The 25,482-nt window shown below is 41.9% G+C and overlaps 1 protein-coding gene across 1 annotated transcript in view; it reads left to right on the plus strand.

Annotated features, from left to right (window-relative positions):
* LOC126095613 (lachesin-like) overlaps window positions 1-22,217 on the plus strand; it is a 405,319-nt gene extending 383,102 nt beyond the window's left edge. The window contains exons 6-10 of the mRNA XM_049910381.1: window positions 4,794-4,942; window positions 6,324-6,386; window positions 8,383-8,442; window positions 21,501-21,711; window positions 22,100-22,217. Coding sequence (XP_049766338.1) covers window positions 4,794-4,942; window positions 6,324-6,386; window positions 8,383-8,442; window positions 21,501-21,711; window positions 22,100-22,217 — 601 coding nt within the window. The remainder of the gene's footprint in view (window positions 1-4,793; window positions 4,943-6,323; window positions 6,387-8,382; window positions 8,443-21,500; window positions 21,712-22,099) is intronic.
* The last annotated feature ends 3,265 nt before the right edge of the window (window positions 22,218-25,482 follow it).

Here is a 25,482-nt window from a genome sequence, read left to right on the forward strand (position 1 = left end):
GTTTAAAGAAGGAAATTTCCGGGTTGTTTAAAATGATTTTACGAAAACCATTGTGAATATATGATCGATATCCAACGTAGACTTACTCATTTTCTAAGAACTTTTTTTCAGAAGTTTACAAAACTGAAAATTCTGTTATTTTCAACAGTTCTCAACCAACACAATGCTCCTGTCATATCTCCTTCCTATCACGTAGAGGGGGGTTTTCCGTCATCAAAATTATCTTTGACGTCTAGGATATCGTTACCAAAAGTAAGTCCCTTAAGGCAACTTTTAGGAATATGTAGGGAGACACGTCATACAGTGCAATGTCTAGACTGTAAGGTAGATGGTGTACGCCTTTTCTAGGCAAAAGCTCTATTATAGTTTGAACAGTGGGAATCATGGTGTTATCCTGACAAAGTTTTCACAGCTGACGACTCTTTTCTTTACAAACTGATGCTTCATCTGCTAGCCTAGGAGCCGTCTATCGTATGCTGCAAAACGTAAAGACCATGATCTTGTCAGCAGACCTGCAAACGCGCCTTTTCGTAGGAGTGGGTGGTCATGTTTCGCACACTCTCTGCTACTGTGTTTCATTTCTGGGCCATTATGAAACATCCACATTGCATCAGCAGTTGTATGGTTTTACCATCATGCGTCATGTTATATTAAATGAAGGGTTTCCACTGGCAGCATACATCTGTACATTTCTGCCTTTCTTCTCGACTAGGGAATTGCGGTATCCAATGTGTGAACACACCAGATACGTGCAGTTCTTCATTTAAAACCGTGTGTAAATTTCCAGTTGATATTTGTAGAAGTTGTGCACTTTATCTGACAGTAACGCACGGATGAATTCAAATAATAGCTGCGCCAGTGTTGATTGTAGTCTCTGTCACGGCCGTAAATGACGTGCCTATGTCTCCTTGCAGTTTTCAACTTTCTCCCTCGTCTCTAAATGCCTTCAGTGAATAAATACTGGCTCAAGGGGGCGTTGCAGACACACAAACCTCAGTTCATCGTAGGTCACATAACTGGAGAACACAAAGATTATCCCATAATGCCACTGACAAAACTCAGAGAGGTTCACATTTTACAACTCCTAAACCTGACAATTCGTTGCTGTAACTCAACTGACGATACGTACTGAGTCATAAATGTAGTTCTCTCTACTCACTGCATGCGATTCTGAGCATTAGTGGAAGTCGTTCTTGGGCACTTCATACTACATTCTAATTCTGGTTATTTAGCTTTGAAAACTTTAAAATAGTCGTGTCATTCCGCAATAATGTTCACTTAATCCACAGTTATCATGGTGCTGTCTCATGGAAGGGCAAGTGAATGCTTTGCACAGATTAGTACTGTTCCAACAGCTTCCGCCCACGGTATGGTGCACGTTTCGAACCACCACTGGTAATAAATAGGGACTGTCCCTTGTGGAGCCGCATGTTCAGCAGCCTGTGCTGCGTGAACAGCTCCGAGTTACTGTCGTCATATATGCCACAGATGGTTGCTTATTCGGCTTTACAAACCGGGAAAGCCTCTCAACTCCAATTTCTGTGATGTGGTATGGGTCCAACGTGTTGTAGCGTGTTTCACCATTGTTTTCCACCTGGTTTCTTTTTACAGAACTGTCCTATAACTAATACGAAATTAGAATGTAAAGATCCATCGGATTCGAATAATTATTGAAAACTGAGGAATGTAATTCATATCACTACCACTGATTTTCAGTAGTTATTCAAAGTAATTTACATGTTTTATTCAGAATTTTATAGTTTATAGGACAACAAAGCCACTTTGGAAGCACAGTGGCATGTCGCTGCCAGCACTCGGGTAAGCCAGACAGGGAGATCTACCCAAGGGGAATTCTCAGAAGGATGTACTCGCAGAGGTGCAGATCACCGGTACAAGGATGAACGGACTTTGCTTTGAGGTGCAACTACTGGATGCCAGATGGAACACAGTCAACACAGATACGACCTCCCGTGATTTAAGGCCCCCATTTAGCAAGGTGTGGGAAGCCACTACCATAAACAAAACCTAGAAAGCTGTTTTCCAAGCAATACACCAGACACTATAGATCATGTGTAGAAAATGGAGTGTGAGTTCCCAGTTTGGGACATCTCTGTAAGCTTGGGAAGCCGCCGAGGGTTGAGTGCTCTAAAATTCAATGATAACGGTGCAGAAACACTGATAGGATTGCCTGTTGTAAATAAAACGTAAGTTAAAGGCAGAGAAAAACTCGACTGTGCTGACGAGGTCCCACTTCATCGGCCACAGAAAGAGACTGTGAGTAACATACCTTTTTCCAGCAAAAAATAGTAGGAACTATGTTCCTGGTTACCTACCTGAATCGAAACTCATGGAACTGAGCAAGCATCTTGTAAGGAATCTCCTTACTGTCATCACTTGCAATGTGCATAGCCGAGCCAATCTGAAAAAAGCTAAGGATTCAAAACACAGAAATACAAGTCTTCCTTTTAGTAAGTAATCAGTACAAAATCACTTCACTACAGGGAGTCCTCACAGTCAGATGTTTCCTCCACCAGCCTAAGCCGCCGCCAGGGTCCAAGCACATGAGATGAGGGACTTAAAAAGATTTTGGGATGACTTGGAGTTAGCCAGATGTGCGACTTGGTATCACGCTGTTGTAGAAATAATTCAAACGCCAAGATCGCTTGAATAGTATTTACTGGATAACCGGGTTCAGCACATTAAAGGTGCCATCATCGGATCTGTGACAGGTATGTGGGAGGGCTTACATGAGTTACACTACATATGTATTACTATTAGTACAGCACCACATACCTACCGGCCGGTGTGGCCGTGCGGTTCTAGGCTCTTCAGTCTGGAACCGCGTGACCGCTATGGTCGCAGGTTCGACTCCTGCTTCGTGCATGGATGTGTGTGATGTCCTTAGGTTAGTTAGGGTTAAGTAGTTCTCGGCTCTAGAGGACTGATGACCACAGATGTTAGGTCCCATAGCGTTCAGAGCCATTTGAACCATTATGAACCACATATCTGTATGTAGATCAACATTTATAATCCATTTATAATATAACGATACATGGGGCGGATCAGCTGATATAAAATAATTGTCACAAAAAGTAAAAAACAACTGCTCTCATGGACATTCTTTTCCATAAGACATGTAAAACCGAAGTCACAAGATAAAACTGTTTCGTACATGACCGCTGCTCGACTAACAACGGTCGCCATCACACTGCTCTATTCCGCGCCGGTTTACCTGCTGCGATTCTAGTGGTTCACAACAGGCCACTAGATAGCTCTGTCCAAGCAGTGCACATACAGTCCCACCTTTTTACTATTACTGCTAATCAAATACCCATGCAAAGACCACTTTCGCATACACTTACTGTACATACTATAAATACTATGCATACTATACAACTATACATAATATAAAGTACGTCAATTACAGAGTAAAACATCTTAAGGATAGGCATTATCCATATTAACGCCGTACAAAACTACATGTTATAATTTACCCTTATTCATATATGGAAGTCAGGAATTTACACATATTAAGCTGTTCATAACACGACTTAGATTCGCCGTGACATCTACCCTTCCTTCCAACTATAACCTGGCCTTGTCCCCCCCCTCCCCAGGGCTCCCTTTTTTCCTCTTCCCTCCTTCTCCCAGAGCGGATTTTCCTCCTCCCCCCCCTCTCCCCCTGAGACCCTGCACCCCACACTTGCCTCTTTCCTTCCCACGTCCCTCCCTACCTGGTCCTCTTCAGAGCACCCCCCGCTCATCTCCCCCATCTCTTCCCCTCCCTCCCTTCTTCCAGTTTCCCTCATCTCCTTGCGCCTGGCAGATCCTCGGTCTTGATCATCGTCAGTGTGCCACATCAGTGTTGTGTTTAGTGCTGAGTGCTGTTGCTCCTGTGCATCAAGAGGTGTGATTGTAATTGTGTACTGCGTTGAGGTTCGCCATCAGTGTTTGTTATGTGCTACACCATCCGTCGATACCTTTCATGCTCCAGTCATACTGTGCCTTGTGTTCTTTTAATTGTCGCAGTGTGTGGCTTTTTGTGTGTGCTACTTTTAAACAGTTTTAACAGTTTTTTATCTCCATTTTACTGTCACCCCGTTTTTTTTTCTATTGCCTTCCATGATGATCCCCCTTTTTATATTTATGTTCACCATATTCTCTCCTTTGTTATTTTTAAGTGTCTTCTCTTGTTTGTTCTATGTCTTTCGACTGAAGAGCAGCGCATATGCTGCTGCCAGCCCGCCCCAATGGGGAATTGAAATACAATAAAGAAAAAAAATTAAACGACTTAGATACAACGTGACGAGTGATTAAAACCTACATGCTGGGCTTTACTTTTTGTGACAATGATTTTATATCAGCTGGTCTGCCTCATGTAGCGTTATATCCAAATGGTTTATAAATGTTAATCTACATTCAGGTGTGTGGTACTGTGCTAATAGTAATGTATATAGTATAACTCACGTAAGCCCTCCCTCAAACCTGCCCTCCCTCAAACCTGTCATCTTATATCTTCACACTTTTAGTGTGTTGAAACCAGTTATCCAGTGAACAGTATTTAAGCCATCTTGGTGTTTGAATTATTTCTAATTAATTTATGTTGGAAAAGAGTTCCATTTGGCATGCATTTAGGCTACTCAACATGCGCCGACATACGTCATTCTTCAATCAGTTTCCATAGATTCTTACTAAGGTTAGACCATGAGTCTCGCTTATGTCAGTGGATTTCCCTATCTGGGAACTGTACTATTGCTCGAATGATTACCAATCTAAAACTGTGTTTGTTTCAGTGTGAAGCACCACGTGGAGGAGGAGAGGTTCTCGTACAAAGTGCACCTGCGGCTGACGATTCGCAACATTACGGCCAAGGACTTGGGCACGTACACATGCGTCTCCACCAACTCACTGGGCCACAACGACGGGACGGTTCGCCTCTACGGTACGTCCTCATCGGGCGATACCATTCTCTCTGTTACGACGATTGTTTTCTTTAGTTTAGAGCTACATTAAGCAGGCTGTGTCATAATTAACAGCGAAAACTGATATTTGTGAAAGTATAAGCAAGTGGAGCAAAAATGTTCCAAGAAACATAGATCCAATAAGATCCACTTGTGAGATGATTCTTCACTTTGCGAGATACTTTCGGAAGTGTGGTCAGGAGCTGACACTGAAATTACTGTGAAATATGTTAGTGAAAATGTTTTGGAGATATCAACATTTGTATTAAGTACCCTGTAATTGGCCATGAATTTATCCGTCACCCACAGTGAACTGTACAGAGCCCTCCAAGAAGGTGCTGAGACTGGTTAAATTCCTGTCGCATAAGCGAGCTCAGTGCAATAAATACGGGGGCACCCTGAACTAACAACTGTAAACAAAAAATTTGCATTCCACCAGTCTATAGTAAGCAGGCAGTATTAAGTAGTGGACTTGCAGCCATAATATGCCAACGTCTTCGTGTCAAAATTCTCAGTAGAGTGACGTTTCTAAATTAGGTGTTCAGAACATTCTAAAGCGTATTCTGGTGCAGAGAATATGCAGTGTTAAGTTTTCCCCACACACCTTGACACCCGCAGAATAACAACGACGCTTGGACACCTGCTGTGACTTGTTTAAAATGCAAAATGCGGACAGTTCTTTCCTAGGCAGAATCGTCGTGGGTTATGAAACTTGGTGGTATCAGTTCGAGACTACCACAAAGCAGACTGCAGAGATTCACATCAAGGGTTAACGCTCTGACGACGTAATAGGTATTAAAACCATTGTGACGCACGAGTTGATCAATATCCCAGGGAAGAACTTTTATGACAATTTCGCTTATTTCTATGAAGGTGTGTGCATTGTGCTGAGATGAGGAGGAGACCATGTAAACATCCTACAGCAAGCTCTGTTTCAGAGCTGCAGCTGTTTTTGAAATTCTGCCTCTGTTATTCCACTGACAGTACATAAGTCATTTGTCTGAATTTGCTAAATATCTAGTGAAATAGTACTGGAGTTTTTTGGCATTTAAATTGTTGGTAGAAAGAAGTTAGCGGCACGTACGTTTCCAGTTATTCCGGTTAAAATAAACTAGTGGTTTATTTCTGAGCTTCTTCCACTGCTTTCTTTAAAAAAAAATACAAATGACAGCATTGCTCAGTTTTCTGTTGCATCACCACATATGAATGCCGTCTCACTATCCGATACAAGAGTTACTCCACATTTATTATTACTTTCTTTTGCTCAGAAAAATATGTTATTGTTACAAGCAGTAGTTTAACATCAATTTTTCTTTTAAATTACAACTCCGTTCTACATCAATAATTTTTCTGTAATTACAGAGATCAAAATCCCGACAAGACCGCCGACAACGACTACGATAATGCCAGAGACTACCGTCCCAGGTAAATATTTCAGAACGCTGTTTAGGAATCAACTGAAAAAAATGTAACAACTTTATAAGGGGTAACGGTTATCTGACTTCCTACAAGCAAGCCATTGTGTAAAGAAGTTAATTACCTGATGTTTATAAGAAAATATTTCATCGGCTGTCATCAGAGAACGTTGTCCTTCTTGTAGGCAGTAAACATGTGTCTGAAAACATACTAATCAAGCATGAAGTGGAAAATTTTACGTGTGACCAATAATTTCTTTAGGAGACAAAGAAGGATATTTTATTACAAACAGGAGATTAAGACGATTAAAATCATTCATTCACAGAAGGACGATTTATTATAACATGTAAAGTTTATGTAGTGTGGTCAGTATGAAAAGCTTGTAAGGATGTTGTAAGGCAGGCTGTGCTGAAAAATAACGTGTAAGAAAAAATTCGATACGTTGCGCCATTTGCGAATTGATTAGCACTAAAGTTAGCCAGTCAGATAGATGTGCTTACAAATTAAAGCGGGTTACTAGAGGCGGTGTCACCAAACGTGTTCTTCATTTGGTTTCCTAAAACCAAACAAGAAAGTCATACGAAAATTGGACGTGGAATACTATCAAGGATCGAATCCGAGCCAAAGGCTAAGCAGTCTCGAGCGCTATCGCCTACGCTATGAGACGATCTGTCACTAATGGTATCTTGCGAACCCCTTGAATATGCAGGCGCAACGCATCGAACTTTTTTTTCTGAAGAGTTATTTTCAGTTCTACATACCCTGCAGCAGTCTTAGAAGCTTTTCAGGCGACTTCTCTTCACGCCAAACATTGCAAAACCGTAAGTAGGACAAATTCATGAAATTTAAAAGTAATTAAAATACAGCTTAAGTGCATGTAATCCCAAAACAATTTAGTTCAATAAACATTAATCTGATCCCCAAGTTTGTCAAGGTAGCTTGTACGAAGGGTAATTATAGTTTTATTGTTCACGTTTTAATCAATAATTATTAATGATAGTTCTTTAATTCAACTAATTTTCTGTAGCCAGTATGTTGTCCTACCATCTTGACTAAACTAGCTCGAAAACTGCATAACGCCATTTGTATAAAGTCGGTTCAACAGTACTTTTATAATTACGATTTGTTCAAGTCAGCTAGTATAAACCGTCCCTCTCAAAACCTATTAACTTGCTCTCTAATCTGAAAATATGACAGCAAAAGATGACAGCGAAAGTGAAGACTGGCGTAATAATTTTATGCCAGGTAAAGTAAATGGTATGAAAAGAAGCCGGAAGTCAAACAGGGGATCGTATACTACTTTAGAATTATAGTCACTAAACAAAAACTTTCGGTTTGCAGCAATCAGACACTTATCAGTTAAATACTTCGGTGACTGCATAAAAACAAAATATAGAACTGGAAAACATTAGATAAGACCAAAAGAGATATCCTCAACAAACCATAGGAGGACTAATGCTGTTAGTAAACAACTGTTACAAGAAACATAGATTTGATTACATGCACCAATTTCTCGAAGTCACAGTTGATCGTAAGTATACATTAATGAAGTGAGTAGTTCAGGATATCAGAAAAAGCCGAATGTAAAAGTTCTACATACATACAGAAAGGTAGCATTTGTTGCTACATAAGTCAATGTTATTCTATTATTTAATGAAGTAAGTAGTCTAGACCATGACTTAAGTGAGTATTCTATAGTACGTGATCCACACTGTTCCGTTGATTAAATTATAAACTTTTATCTCTTAAAGTTCAAAAGAGTGATCTGATCCAGATTACAGCGCGTTTCTAGCCCCTGGATTCCTTTCCTAACCAATTTTCGCTTTAATTTGTTGTAGTTTTAGTGATTGTCCTTCGAAAATATATATAAATTTTTTTATCAACTTCAGGTGTTCTACTCTGAGTAACTTCCAACACTCAATGAGAAAATAATAAATACGAAATTTACATGTACATATTAGTTGTACACTGGAAACACTACAATTGTAAACCTGTTTCTTTTCAGCGCTGAAGACAACTACTCTACGACCGGATCGGACGAATGCGCTGATCCTCACTACCAGCCGTAAGTATTCTCACCGGTGCTTTCACCATCAATAGGACACCCCGTAGATTTCCTCATCACATTATCAGAAAAATTGGCCCTTAACGTCGTTCACATACAGTATTGCCACCTGTACGATATCCTGTACCATTTTGTGGCCGCCACCATCCTATAACAGTGACATAATTACTGAAAAAAAGAAAAAAATTGCGTCGACAGTGTGTTGGCATAATAAATTCCTTGATTGGTTGTGGTTTTCGATACTTAGAATTCACTAGGTTGGTTTTATTTACAAACAGTTTATAATTCCGCCACTCATTACTTTCATCATATAGTTCGAAGTAGCTCTCTGAATCTTAAAAGGTAGTGTTATTGATGAGGTGGTAAGCAGCTATGGCTAATCCTTACTGGCCTCTGGGATTTAAGATCTCTACAGGAATATCTAGAGGACGTAGAACTTCAAAATGCCCATCTGAAACCTAAACATATCTTTCGGTAGATCAACGATAATTTTCATATTTGGACTACTTACACAGCATTTTTCGGAACATTACTGAAGTTGTTGAACTTGAAAGTAATGAATGTCTTCCTTTCCTGGATATGGTAATAAGAAAGAAGGGTGATGGTATGCTAGACCATGGAGTTGTTAATGAAAAGACCATATAGACATGTACCTGCAAGGAATGAGCTGCTATCATCTTGAGTAAAGTGCTAACATAAGGTAATGTGTAGTCTCTCGTAGGCTGCCTCCGAACCGATTTAAAACACCTGAAATAAATGCATTATCAAAATTCACTGTTTAGGAAAAGTAGATGACCACTTATTCGAAACCCCGCATTGCAACTTATAGGTCTGAATTTTGCTCAAAGGTGCCAGCAACCTTCTTCTGTAATAGTGCGATAGGATGGGGATGTCACCCCGCTACGTCACCTTCGGAATCGGCGACGCTTCAGACGGCAAGGTGTTGAAACATGGGAAAAGAGGCCACTTCTCAGAAGTTCATGTGAGCTGTAAGATTGGTTAATAATGTTACATTGGCAGTAAAGTTCGCCATCATCTGCCCAACGCTACCGTGCGGAGACTAACAGGACTACGTTCTTCAACGATTTGGCCTGTGATGCCGCCCCACGGCCGTTTCAACCCCGATCTTAAGACATCGCGGGCCTACTGTCGCACTAAATGTGATCTCATCCCATTGTAGTAGATCCCATGTAGGATAGAACCACTACGGATCACTCAAACCCATTAGACACAATTAGAATGTGATCCAAAAAGTAGTGTATTTCTATACTTTTCATCGCTCCTTCTTCGCGCCGTCATTTGGCATGATCACTGGAGGGTCCAACATTGACACTAGTGCGAATAAAATGACAAAGTATCCCTCCAAGACCACCCAGTTTCGTAACACCATCAGTGACATCCACGCATCTTATTAGCAGGTTGGAAATGCGCTGGTCAGAAACTTTGACACCAAATTCAGCTATGAGGCTGCGCTAATGCCTGTGTGACAGGCAACTCCTTCGACACTTTTAGGTGGAGTTTGCATACCTTACTGCGCTAGAGCAACCACAAGGCTGAATTGGTGTCGAACGTTGTGGCAGGTACAATATTAACGTGCTCAACAAAGATGCATAGATATCACTGAGATTGGTGCTGAATTGGTTGGTCTTAGACGGACACTTTTGTACACTATTCGCGTGTCTGTCAAAGTCGAAACCACCTATGAGTATTCCACAGGACGATGCGAAAAAGGAAGGGTAAAAACGCCTACAAACACTTTTTGCTTCAGATCAAGTCCAAATTTCGTCGAATTGTTTTGTAACGTCGCTACGTGGCCCACCCTGTAAGGCACAGCAAAAATTGTTATGATGCTACTCTCCATCACGGTCAGTGGGGTTTCAGTTCCACGTCCTGTGTTCGGCGTACGATCCTCGCTAATGCTTAAATTTTGAACAAAAATCGTCAGCAATGGCGTCCGATGACTTCCAGTAGAAGAAGTCACCCCCGCACTGCCAACGGCCTACTCAAAGAGAGCGGCGGATCGGACATAGATACAGGACACTCTCTTGTCCTTGAGGTGGGAAGTTGACTCTAAAAGGCGAAAGAATCAGCAATAATTAACGGCATGGAAACCACAATACTAAAGGCCCATAATGTGTATCCAAAGAGCATATCGCTTCTAATTGCAAAAGTGTCATGATAATCTCTACATTAGCAGAAGCTTACGGATTAGACCCCCATTCGTATCTCTGGGTGGGAATGCCAGAAATTTGAAAGTGGTAGGGAAGCTAGCAGATCTGAAAAGGGACAGTCTAGATGCATTGGTGGTTAGTAAAGTGAAATGGAAAAAGGACAAGGATTTATGGTCAGACGAGTGTAGGATAACATCAACATCAGCAGAAAACGGAATAACGGGACATACCGACGACGCCAGCAGAAGATGAAGGGATAGAAAAAGTATATGAGGATACTGAAAGGGTGATTCAATACGTAAAGGAAGAAGAAAATCCAGTGGTCATGCAGGATTGGAATGCGGTTGTAGGCGAAGGAGCAGAAGAAAGTTACGGGAGAGTACGGGGCTTGGTAGAAGGAATGAAAGAGCAGAAAGGTTGTTTTGTGTCCTGCAATAAAGTAGCAATACCTAATGCTCCGCTCAGTCACAAAAGGAGGTGATATTCTTGGCAAAAGCCAGGAAATACCGGATATTCCAGTTAGATAGCTAGATTACACCATGTTTGTGTAGAGATAAAGTAATCAGGTATTGGATTGTAAAGCGCACATAGCAGATCACAATTTAGTAATGATGTGTAGTAGGTTGCAGTTTAAGAGACTAGTCCGGAAGAATCAGTGTGAAAAGAAGTGGGATACGTAAATTCTAAGGAGTGACGAGATACTGCAAATGTTCTCTAAGACCATTGACACTGCGATAATGAATACCTCAGTAGCCATTTAAATCGAAGAAGGATGGACAAATCAAAAAGAGAAATTAAATACTTTGGTACAAGGAACTTAATTGCCAATAAATCAATGGTAAAAGAAGAAATACGTAATTTGATCGACGAAAGCCAGAAGTACAAAAACGTTGAGGGAAATTCAAGAATGTAGAAATACAAGTCACTAAGGAATGAAATAAATAGGAATTCCAGGGAAGTTAAGGTGAAATAGCTGCATAAAAATGTAAAAAAGAACTGAAAGTAGGTTGTCGGGAAGCATACTCAGCATAAAGTCAAAAAAATCGCCGGTGCAATTAAAAACAAGGGCGGCAGCATTAAGAGCGAAATGGGATTTCCAATGTTAAATGCAGAGGAGAGAGTGGTTAGGTGGAAAGAGTTCACTGAAGGCTTCTATGACGGGGAGGACTTCTCTGATGGCGTGCGAGAAGAAGAAATCAGAGTCGTCATGAGATTCTGTATTAAATCCGGTACTAGAATCAGAATTTAAAGGAGCTTCGGACGAATTAAGATCAAATGAAGCAGGAAAGACAACATTCCATCGGAATTTATAAAATCATTTGGGGACGTAGCAACAAAGCAACTAGTCACGTTGGTGTGTAGAATGTATGAGACTGGCGATATGCTATCAGGCATTCGGAAAAACATCACCAACACAACTCCGAAGATACCGAGAACCGAAAAGTGCGAGAATTATCTCGCAGTCAGCTTAAGAGCTCATGTATCTAAATTTCTAGCAAGAATAATACAGAGAAGAATATAAAAGATAATTAAGATCTGTAAGGTGACTATGAGTTTAGCATTAGAAAAGGTAATGGCACGAGAGGGGCATTTCTGAGGTTGTGCTCCATAATGGACACTTTCATAGGCTTCGTCGATTTGAAAAAGGCGTTCGACCGTATAAAATGGTGCTAGATTTTGGAAATTCTCAGAAAAGTAGGGATAAGCTACAGGGAAAAACTGGTAATATACCATAAGTACAAGAGCCCAAGATGGAACAAAAAGACTGGAAGAGCAAGAACAATGTTCCTGCATTAAAAAGTGTGTAAGACATGGTCGTAGTCTTTCGCCCCTGCTGTTCAATCTGTACATTGAAGAACAAATACAGAATTAAAATATGGATTCAAGAGTGAGATTAATGTTGAAGATGAAAGGATGTCAGTTGTACTATTGGCTCATGACACTGCTGTCCTCAATAAAAGTGATTAACTATTATAGGTTCCGTGGACTGGGATGAAGAATCTAGTGAATACAGAATATCGTTTGAAAGTCGGAGAGAAAGCAAAGTAAAGAAAAGTATCAAAAATGACTACAGCGATTAACTTTACATCAAGATTGGTGACAAAGTAGATGAAGTTAAGGAATTCTGCAGCCTGGGCAGAAAAGAACGTATGATTGCCGGAGCAAGGAGGACATAACAAGCAGACTAGCACTGGAACAAAGAGTATTCATGGTCAATATAAATCCAATAGTTTCAAAAGCAGTGATTAAGCAGAGGAAGAACTTTACGAGAATGTACGTTTGGGGCATAGCATTGTATGGTAGTGAAACATGGACAGTGAGAAAACTCGAACAGAAGGGAATCGAGCACTTGAGATTTGGTGGTACAGAAGAATGTAGTGAAGTAGCTGGACTGAGAAGGTAAGGAATGAGGAGGTTCGCAACTAAAATCGGAGAGGAGAGAAATATGTGGAAGAGACTGGATGATAGGAGATCTGGTAAATCATCACTGAATAACTTCCACGGAACTACAGGGTACTGCAGACGTTAAGAACTGTGGAGGAAGACAGAGACTGGAATACATCCAGCAAATAATTAACACTGCAAGTACTACTCTGATATGAAATGGTTGTCAGCGGAAGTAAATTCGTGGCGGGCTGCATGAAACCAATCAGAAGACTGATGACCCAGAAATTTTTTTTCTACTACAAAATGATGGGGCCCAATACCCAAAAGGGTTTTCTTCAGACTAACAATAGTCGTGGAATACACAATGTTTGAAGTGTGGCACTATGTAGATTCCAAATGTTAAAATGTAATAAAGGCTGAAACGTTCCTTTCCCCCATGCTTCGGACAATCTGTAGGATTATATGATATCACACTCGAGACCGTGGCCAAACCCCACACACTCCTGGCAATGAGAGGAGCGCGAGAGGAATTTCACGACACAGTGCTAGCAGATTTAATCAAAAAACTTAGTTGGCGGAGGCAGATTAATTTTCTGTACTGCTACACAAGTAAAATCCGTCCAAATGAGGATCTACGGTATCGTTTGACCCACGAATTAGGGTTAAACTTCTCAGATCAAAATTCAGTAACCAAAAACCTCTTAGATATCTTACGACTGTCGAGAAATACTACTACTGGACTGCAATGTGGTCACCGGTAGTACAAAACCGCCTCTAGGCTACGAGCAACTTTTGCCAGTAAACTCCACGACAACAGAACAGGAATACAGCTGAAAGTCAATAGGAAGGAGCCTTTAGAAAAATCACTTTCATATTTCCAGGGAAACAAATAAACACGAATGAGCCAAAACATTATGACCACCTGTTTATTAGCGTGTTTTTCCACTAATCAAACACAGTACAGAAGTGATTCTGCTTGTCATGGATTCTACAAGTCCTCATACGTTTCCAGATGTATACGGCACTAGGTGTGTTCTCTCAGGTCACTAAATTTCCGCAAATTACGAGAGGGTGTTTTGTGGGCACGCAGTTGGCGCCCGAAATGTGTTCCAGTTGGTATAGATGAGGGGCATTTGCTGGCTGAGATATCAATGAGAGTTTACCATTATGGTTCTCAAATCACTGTAACACGATTCTGCTCTTGGGTCGCGGAGAGATTTTCCGCTGGAAGACGATGTCGCTCTGAGAGAAGACTTCAACCGTGAAGGGACACAGGTGATTCGCAATAATGTTTACGTAGTTGAGTGCTGTCACGGTGTCTTTTCACTGCTGTCATGGTGCCTACAAGTACTACCATTTGTCCCATAGAAACCCAGCTAAATGTACCCCATAGCATAATTCTGCTTACACCGGCCTGGGTCTGTGGCACAGTGCACCCTTGGAGCAGCCATTCGCCTGGATGACTGCAGATGAGGACCCAAACATCGACGTGGCGTAAAAACTGTGATTCATTCACACAACACGTTTCTGCTGCTCCACCGTGAAAATTCAATGATACTGCGCCCACTGCAATCTTAACTGACTATGTCGTTGGGTAAATACAGAAACACGTAGTGGTCGTGTTACATGGAGCTACATGTTCGACAATGATATCTGAACAGTGTGATCCGAAACACTCGCGGAAAATTGGAAATTTGTGTAAGTACTATGAGACCAAACTGCTGAGGTCATCGGTGCCTACGGCGCCTAGGCTTACAAACTACTTAAACTAACTTACTCTATGGACAACACATACACAAATGCCCAAGGGAAGACTCGAATATCCGACGGGGGGGGGGGGGGGGAGCAGTGTGAAAACACACTTGCGCCTGCGCCAGAATTATACTCTGGTGTCAGATCTCTCACAGATCGGTACCTACCATGGATTACACAGTGGATATCCTCCGACCTCTACGTTTAATGATGAGACGTGAACGTCCAGTACCATACTGCCATGCGCTATTCCACAATCCTTCAATCCAATCGTCCTGCCTTGGCGCTGGTCAACAGCATGTACGAATTTTACGAAATGCATAACACTGTGCCGAGATAGTATTATTTATTCTGCTACCGGTTTCAGATTTAAACCATCGTCAATGGCAGAAAAATTACTGCAGATGTATCTCATGGCATCCATGCTTCATGCTTTGAAAAGACCATAACTGCCAATAAAAACGAAAAGTTGTTGCAAGATTGAAATATGAAAAATATGATGGTCCACTGACAAATGGACAACATGTCAAACGGCCATCATACTTTAATCTTGCTACAATTTTTCCTTTTTATTGGCAATTATGGCCTTCGGTGGTAACGTATGTTAGAGTAAGTATGACATGTTATACATCTGCGATAATTTTTCTTCCGTTGACGATGGTTTAAGACCAAAACCGGTAGCAAAATAAATAACATTATCACAGACAGCACAGTGTTAAACGTTTTGTAAAATCGTTCAACCACTTTCTTTAGGTGTTTACGACAGTAGAACGCAAACAGCCGACCAGCTTCGCCTTTTTAGAGATTCTTGTTTCCACCCGCAGCGCGACAACAATGTGCCCTTTGTCAGACGATTCCCGTTCTTCGCCATAACGACAGCCCACTAGTATCTCGTCCACTAACACCCCTTCCTTACTGCGTCACATTCTCGCAGAAGCACCAGGAGGCATTCAGACTCGCGGTAGGCACTGGTCATAATATTTTGGCTCATCAGTGCATCTTACAGGCTTCCATTAAACTTAGTCAAATCCGTCTCGTTCACTAAAACACTACCGTCCAGCGAAATACTGATTCACGGTCTGAAATAACTGAGAGCTCTGCCTATAGAGCACGTGCGCGTTCACTTAAGGTGGCACTCTCCCAAAATACCGAAAAGCTCAGCCCAACACCCATCCCTGAGCCCGGAAACATGCTGTCAGAATCTCTCAAATTTCCACACTGCAAGTAAATACTCAGTTGATCATAAAAGACCGTCCTTTCTCAAATTTTGAAATATGCTACTCCGGAAGGCACATAATTTCTACAGTGTACGATGGCTTCTCTGCACGAAATTCTTTAGCATTTACGTCCTGCGTCTAAACACAATCAACAGCAGAAAGTAGGCATTTTCATTGGCCATTCCCTGCTCTTGCTTACAGAGATGCTGTACCCCATAAGTACTTTCCGGTTTGTGTGAAATGCGTATTGGAAAACAATGGCAACCATGAGGAAATCACTCGACCTTGTATCGACGTCGTATAGCGTCGTCACCACCGATTTAGGGGCATTAGGGAAAGGACAGCCTATTCATTACTAGCGGACTGGAGAAACCCTCTTTCCCCCGCGTTCTCAGTGCCCGCAGAAACGAACCATACGCCACTTTCGGGAAACGATATAGGTCTTCAGCCATTGATTTACTGGTCCACACAATGACCAGCGCACGCAGAAATAGTAAAGAAGAAAACACTACAAACGTAATCAGGTGTGGGAGGAAATGTAAAAGCAGAATAGTCTCTTTTATTTTTATATCAGTAAGGAAGAAAACATACCAGTCTAGTATAACTTTTCAAATCCACGTAATTATGATGCTCAGCCTGTGAGAGGTGCACAGAAAGTTAATAGAGGTTCACACTTAACTCCCGATAAACGTGCGATATATGCTGCCCAGAGTGCAAGTGCAAGTGCACTGCATTACGAACCGAGCTGTGGTCATGTTGTTATCTTTCGACTGAAGAGTAGGGCGGAGTGATCCTTTGGAGCACCAGGGAGCTAGAGAAACTTCATTCAATTCACAATCATTTGACGGCGGGAGTTTTACAATCACTCCGTCCTCTTCCGACGATTCCTAGCATTGACTGCGCTGCATCCGCGCTACTTGAAAGCCTAAGTTGACGTCTGGATTCCCGGCGAGGAACTTGCTGGCGCTGGTCCTGCCGTTGTCTCTGCTCTGCGCTGCGATCCGTAGGAGGGTTCGGTGGCTGTGTGTCTCCGCAGCCCACACACTGTCAAAGTCTCAGCGCTCTCGATGAGAGACTGTGCTTAGACTCAATTCCACAGTGCTGGATACTCCTGTAGTCGGTTGTGGAGAGGGCGTGGAGGCAGAGGATTGAAAAGCAACACGAAGGACAGTCCGATTGGTGGTCCCAGCGCACAACCGGCAAGGAGGTGTTTGTAAAGCTCCAGTGGTGGCGACATAGCGCCAAAGTTGACCAGCTTGCAGATGGACGACCGGTTCTCCATTAATGGAAGATCGGCTCGGCTCCAATCCTCAGCCAGTCACGATTGTCATTGGCAGAACTGCGGCATGCATATCAGAAGTGCCTTCTATGGCCAGACAGACAGTAGTGGGCCTCCAGCAGCTGTCTCCAAGTTGGCAGCAGCTTGTGGAGACGGGCTGAATTCACGAAAGCATTATTATTCATGATACAGGTGGAGTGGCTTCACTCTGAGAAGGAGCTTTTTCTTCCTTACTAAACAGTGGACACTCCCACGGCTGCACTAGTGTGGTGACCATCATAAAAGTTCTACTGTCACCTCTGCATTTGTTAGTAATTACCTCGAGGAGTTTACAGGATGTGGGCCTGTGATATCGTCAATAAGTCTGCAGGATTACCCGCTAATAAGGGCACATCGGTGGAAGAAGTGGTCGAATGTTGTTCGAAGAAAGCGGTTTTAAGGAAAGAAGGAAGAAAATTCTATGGCAAGCGACACGGGGAAACAATCTCTGTGACAGCGTGGGAGGGCAGTATGACAAGAAGCTGTTATCTTGCTATCTGCGACAGATCAAGCAAGCATATGATTACGTCAGTAGCGGGTATCGTGCAGTGCTCAGTACTAGTGTCGTAGCCAATGTCCGTCATAAGGTTGTCAGTCCGATCGGTAGGAGGTATCGACCCTGCAAGGCACTGACGGTTTCTCTTTTGCCACGTTCTGTGTTTGCTTTGACACATTTTCCACATTCTGTGTCTGCTTTAACAAGCCAGGTCGTCATCTGGGTGGTCGATCTGATTACAAAATCGGTCTCTCTGTGTGACGGTTGACTCAGCAGCTTGAGGAGCTTGAGAAGGGCGGAGGTTTTATAGCAGGCGATTACGTGACCCCAGCCCCATTCCCCCCTCCATACATACACTTCTGACATTATGTGTTCTCATTTCCTGAGCCTGTCAGAATTCTCTAGTGCTCTAGTGTTTAACTTCATAGTCTTCGAACATTCCTTCATGCGGAATCTGCATCCAGAAATGTGTTCTTATGAAACCTCTAGGCGACGTTACTACATTTAGTCTCGTTACAACAGAGTAGTGTGTGTGCTATGCGCTGTGGTCAGAGTGATGAATCAGTTGTTCTTGGTTTCCCTCTTGTACAGTCTGACGAAACTACCTCCAAGCTTTCGTGCTGATATTCTTTTTCGACACCATTGAGCATCCAGCAGTCGCTCCCCACTTAGCGGCATCTCAGTCAGTTTCTTTACAATTCTTGTTCCTACACTTACATACTGTTCTACTGTGTAGTAAAACGAAGAAACTGCAGAACACTACGCCTAGTCAGAATATCTATACTTGCACTAAAATTCATAGTAAAGAATGAATGCCAATAGTAGAAAAATGACAAATAGCAGAGGTACACAAATATTTGACCACCTTCAAGCACGAACACTTTCAATGTCTAAGTGTGCCTGTACTGCCACTAGATTTTTATAGCAGGCAACGGAGTACATATGAAAATGTTTAGAGTGCCACACTTAAAAACGTCTAATGAAAATTATTTAAAGTTCCGAGTCAAAGTAACCGTTCAATGTCAAAGCCCAACACGTCTGTGGAAGTGATAATTCGTCAGCATAGGTCGCATTCCTCTCTGTCTCCACTCGGTACAACTCACCACAAACGGAGTCCGAAATACGCTGTACAATTTTCAAAATCGTTTACAGCTCCTCCCTCCATGGTCAAAAATTCTGTACGTAACCTTATAACCTTCCGTGAATCAGTGAATACAACGATGTGAAGTCGGAGTACATTCACTACCGACTCTTCTTCGTGCTCCCGAAACTGTTCCTTCTACAGGGTGTTTCATAGCACTTGCATCAGTAGTCTGATGTGATAGGTTACTTCATGGGCAACAAATTTTATTAGAGGGAAAGCCCGTAGCAATATTTCTCACTTTCAAAAGATCGCTCAGCAATTCCTCCACTTTTGTTATCGGCCTGAAAGGCCTCAATCTTGTCACAGATACCTCATTTTCCCTGCCTTACAAAATAATTTAATAAATTTGGCCATCATGCGCTAGATAATATAGAGTGATAGATCTGGAGTGGAAACAAACGAGAATAACTGTTGAAATACCACTCAGTCTCACAAAAGCGCCAATTAATAAGATGTCTATCTGGGCCTCATACCATATTTGGTGCTCGCAGGTTTAATACGGAGCTTATCTCAATTTCAGTAAAATTAAAAAGAAACACTAATAACTCCCGAAATAATGCCCACTAGGACATGATACTCCGGACCCTTGTGTGCTCTAGCATCCTGAATATAGCACCGTAATAAAAATAATACGTCATACTAGAACTAAATTTCAATAACCAGCAAAGAATTTAATAACGCTATTCTCACGGATAACGGATCGCTGCTCTGCTGCAGCTGCTAGATGCTCCATACTAAAGGCCAAATAGGGCTCAAATATCTACAAATCGTGTATCAGCACTTACACTCATGTCGGGATAGTTACTATAACATCCACTTCAGTCCTATGCAAAACCTGAGTCACATATGAAGTGTTTATAAAGCAGAGTTGTATATATTAATGAACACTTCCTCTGCCAGAATTACCCATCCTGACGTTTAATTTGATTTTATATAGTGACGAGGCTTAATTCACGTACAATGGAAATGTTATTTTCCGTAATATGCATTATTGTGCAACTAAAAATCCATGTTGGCTGCAAGAAACATTAGGTCACTTATTGAAAGAAATACCTTTAGCAACAAGGAATTGAACGTGGAATCAATACGATGGATGTCCGGCACATGTTTCGCTGATGGCTAGAAATGAGTTTTTCTTGTTGGATCCATAAAAGACTCTACACCTGAAGATATTCGAGAGAGAATTGTCAGAGCGTGTGCTTCGGTAAGCGCCGATGTGACAAGGAATACCACTCAATCCATGATAAGAATATTGCAGCGCTCCATTGATTCCGATGCTCATTACTTCCAACACCTTCTGTAAATGGACGTTCATGCCACTTTTGTGACCTTCGTTGAACTTCAAAGACCTTACTCTTACACATCATTGGATTCGTCACGATAGCCACTATCAGAAAATAAGTACAAAACTATAGCATCCTAGTAAAAAAAAGTTGACCTTCATATGTCTGAAACGACCCCACCTAGCAACAAAAAACCAACGTCACATTGTGACCCCCGTTTTCCCATGCAATTTTTGTCCCACAAACTTTACACCTACTATCATACTTCCGAAGTTATTCTTGGTGGCAATAGCTAGTGACTGAAACTGTATAAGAGAAAAACTTCTGGCGCATTTGTTAGGTCGGTTACAGTTGCTACAACGGCATGTTATCAAAGATTTATGTGAGTTTGAACGTGACATTACAGTCGGCGTGTGATCGGTGGGACGCAGCATTTCCGAGGTAGTGATGATGTGGGGATTTGATGACTTCAAGACACAAAGCTTTATGCCTCGCCTGGGCATTGAACTGTTGATGACTGGAAAGACGTTGCCTGGTTGGACGAGTATCGTTCTAATCGTATCGAGTGGATGGACTTGTGAGGGTTTGGAGACAACCTCATGAAGCATGGACCCAGCATGTCAGCAGGGGATTGTTAAAGCTGGTGGAGGATCTGTAATGGTGTGGGGAGTGTGTAGTTGGAGTGATACAGGACCCTAGATACGTCTAGATGAGACTCTGACAGGTGACACGTACGTGAGCATCCTTTATGATAACCTGCATCCATTCATGTCCACTGTGCTTTCCGACGGACTTGCGCGATTCCAGCAGGACAATGCGACACCCCACACTTCCAGAATTGCTACAGAGTGGCCTCAGGAACACTCTTCTGAATTTAAACACTTAGGCTGGCAACCAAACTCCCCACACATGAAAATTACTGAGCATGCCTGGGATGCATTACTATGTGCTGTTCAGAAGAGATCTCCACTACCAGCCCCCCTCCCGTACTCTTACAGATTAATGGACAGCCCTGCAGGATTCATGGTGTCAGTTCCCTCCAACACTACTTCAGACATTAATTGAGTCCATGCCACGTAGTGTTTCGGCACATCTTCGTGCTCGCGGGGGCCCTACACGATATTAGGCAGTTGTAGCAGATTCTTTGGTTCTTCAGTGTATTGTTAAAAGATAATAAACGTAAAATGTTACTTTTTGACGCTGTAGTAGTAAAGGTCAGTTGCAAAGTGACGCTGTGTTGTCAACCTGTACGACGTCAGACGCTAGCGGAGTTTCGCGGACTGTTGCAGCGCCACTGCAGGCAATGGTGGCGGCGTCACCGGTTGAGCCGCTGCCGCAGCCGCCTGGCCCGTCACGCGACCTGCCGGGGGCGGCGTCTGCCTCGGGGGCGGCGGGGGCAGCAGGTGCGGGGGCGAGCGTGAGCTCGGGAGCGCGCCGCGGCGCCGTGTCGAGGGGCGCGAGAGCGACGCCGGCGCACTGGCTGCTGCCGCTGCTGCTGCTGCCGCTACTCACGCCAGCCGCCGCTGACTGCCGGTGACGCCCGCCGGCACAGCAGTGGGCGACGTAGAGCTGCAGTTCTGCTCGGGCAGGCAGGAGCTGCCACCTGCTTCAGGACGTCAGTGCAGCCTCGACATACTTCACCTCTCTCGCAGCCTACGTCTGCACAACGGCAACGATTTCAGAAGGTGTCAGACGATGAAAACAATAATCAGCTGTAGTAACATACCAGTATAAAATCTACTATACATGGTAGTGCAGTACCTGGTGTAGGGCGGCTGGCGAGCGTGGCTCGCTTTCAAGCAGTAAATGAAAAGCGAAAACAGTTGTTCGTCCAACATGACTGCATACGTTTTGCTAAGTAACAGCCATAAATTGCAATCCCCTTCAGACATATGATATCCACAACAAAATCGCCACGCATGGAAGAAATAGCAGCAGCAGCGAAGTCTGCCGCGGAACGCTCAATCTTGAAATCTTCGCCTTTGAAAAATGTGATAGTGTTGTAATAGACTTTCGAAGTGATACAAACTGCTGTGCATTTTTGAAGCAGGTATTCTCCAGCAAAATGAACATTTTCATGTGAATTTTAATACTGACTTTATAAAAGCTAACGTACGCTACACAACGAACGTATGTGGCAAAGTGAACTCTGTTAAATCCGCAAGGTGAATGGTGACTTCATTTTTTTGCTAAGACTTGTTGGCATTTCGGCGTTTCTCACCATCTACTTTCTCCTTTTGCGAAACAATAGTAAACCTGCCACACATCACGGACATTGCAAACATTCTTCTGACGTAACCGAGATCGGATAATGTTGTAATAGGCAACTAGATGGTATATAACTGCCTATCTTAATACATGAGAAAAAAAATTGCATTGCACTGAAAGCATCTGACAAATCGCTGTGAGAACGTGCTGTCATATCTGTGAAATGCATTCTTCTGATCTGATATCAAGACAATGTACTGCTAAACTATAAACGAATGAATTCCTGCAGTGGTGCATGTAGAAACAGCATCATTCCACTCAAGATAATTTGCAAAACAAGATAGTATAATGACTAATGTGTATGGTTGCGGGTGGTAGTTCAACTGTTGCACAGGAAAATGACTATCTGTTGCTGCGGTTCTCTTACTACTCCGCGTCACCCTGGGATAAGAATGCGCTTTCCAGAGACGCTCCTATCTGTCAAGTACCCTCCGAGGACAGATTTCCCTTCGTCGGACGAGACAACTGGTTACCCCGCAATACATCAACCCTCACCTGTCTCTCATGGATGTTGTCTTCGATAATGTTCCAGAAAATACGCTTGCAGGAAGGCCGTTTGCTTGTAGATTTTGCTGACCCCGAGTACAGAAAATATTTTCGTCCTGCTTTCTGCAAATTACACACGCCAGTGAACATTGTAAACCACTTTTGTAAACGTGGAGTGTTGTTAAGTAACGTAGGAACGGTTGTTCCTTCCGCATATCAATTAGTCTGTGTTTTATCGGATACCTGAGAGTAAAAGCTTTCCTATTGCATTTCACGAAGGCTGGACATGGGGAAGATGAGCGAGAAGGTAATTTTGTGTAACTGTGTACTGTACATTACTTTGTTATGATGTATGTGTGAGAGATGTATGTTATTAGATGTAAAACTGTGTAATAACTATCATATGAATAATTAAATACTCCTGTTTACTAAGAAAAGAAAAAATTAAGACTTTTATTGCCGTAAACTCCTAAAATGTTATAACCCCTTTCTGGCTGCCACAGGAAACAACACATATAGTGTATCTGCTATACGCAAATTTGAAACAAGTGTTTCACTATACATAGTTTCACAGATTAGGAAAAAAACTCATTGTTTTCCATGTTAACTGTTGTGTTCTTCGTTCAGTGACTTAAGGACATAATAATTTGAACAGTCGTCAGCTGTCATTTTGCAGCCCAACAACGCCCGAATGCAAGCTGCTGCATCAAGTCAACATTTTCTTCTGTGGCTGAATTCAGAAAGGTTAGTTCCACCATAGCTCTGTTTTTCAGTTTCAGAATAGAAAGGTAATCACAGGGCTACTGAATGATAATTTGAGATACAAACCGACCTTAGGGGCCGCATAAATGCAGGACCAGGAACAATCCATGAGATCGTCAATCAACCTTGACCTTGAGTGCATGACATCGTCAGTGACCTAGAACACATGACATCATCAGTGATATCGAACACATGACTCCGTCATGGTCTTCCCCTCCACTTCCTCTTCTCCAGTAAGAGCCAAGTATTATACAAACCATTAAAACGAAAAAGTAAGTCACAGCTCAGTATTCTACAAGTCATTTCAAATGAAAGAGCCCATGTGAATTTAGTCCCACTAATAACATATCCAAACAATGAGAACATTGCACCAAGTTTAAAAGCATCTGAAGGACTTGTATTATTTATAAAAATTAGTAAAGCAAGTAACTTACGGTTTAAGCCGCACTTTTCAATGAGCATAGTACGGCTATTGACACCACTCTTAATGTAGCGAAAAATGGTCTCTTGAATTAAGTATTTCCATATCCAAACTGTCTGCATTATTGTTATGCAAAGCACATGATGTTTGTCATGTGTCTCAAGTTAATTTCATGTATAATATGTTTTTAAAAGATATGTACAGTGTATACCTGATAGTAATTCCACATCTAAAATGTATGTCCAAAATATATAAGTACACACACACACACACACGAGCGGGTGGACGCACAAACACACACACACACACACACACACACACACACACACACACACACAAAACACAAATAAAAATATGTAAGCCTCATGAGCAACGGAATGATTTTGTTGACGGTCGCAAATTTTTACATATCTAAAAGTTTGCCAGAATATATAAGGCATGTAAATTTAATACATGACACATGACTATAGTTTCTTATATAAAATACTACAATCATGCTTCCAGGTGTAAAGTGTTTTGTAACAGTACAAAACATATGCTGCAGGCAATACAATAGTATTATGCAGCTCCTCCTGAAACTAAATGAGACTATGTTACTGATAGCACAAAAACGTAGTGACTAAGCGCCGTTTTAGATTAGGGGTGTTAACGCAACAACAAAATAAAAATTAGCATTCTGAATTATTGTGTAGCTTTTTATAATGACGTTTGACCTCGGACATTCCCATGGTAGGACACGTATCTGCCAACACTACATCTTCTGACACTTCAGGATAACATAAAACTAAAGATTTTGTGTTTTGTTGAAACCATAAATTATTGCACTCTGTCACTTAAATTACATGTTTTTATAGCGCGCCAATATAGCTTCAGACTGCTAACAAAATGTGAACAGTAAACATGGCACAATAAGTCAAAACTGATGAAATTAAAATTATATCTCTGCTCAAAAATAAAATTATTTATCAAAACATCTGAAAATTAGGAGTTAAAAACAAATGTAGGTAGTATACTGTAATACTTAAGTACAACTACAGAGCTCTGATCATTAACAATAATTTTGATGTTGCAGTAAAATCAAATTGGTCAGAATTATTTATCCAAAAACATGAAGATTTCGAGTAAAACACAATGTGGCTTTACTTTTATTTCTTGATGGTTCTGTAATTGGTGTAACTCGCAGAAATAGCTGTACTTGCTGATGAGCTTAGTTTGATCTTTGTACCACAGTTTAAAGAAACCGAAGATTATCTGCATTATTTACCACAATATGTAAATATTTGTTCCACAACATTATAAAACACAAAAAGCTTTACTGCTGGTGTAACGTACAG

The sequence above is a fragment of the Schistocerca cancellata genome, chromosome 8 (genome assembly GCF_023864275.1).
Source record: "Schistocerca cancellata isolate TAMUIC-IGC-003103 chromosome 8, iqSchCanc2.1, whole genome shotgun sequence".
Classification (NCBI taxonomy): Eukaryota; Metazoa; Arthropoda; class Insecta; order Orthoptera; family Acrididae; genus Schistocerca; species Schistocerca cancellata.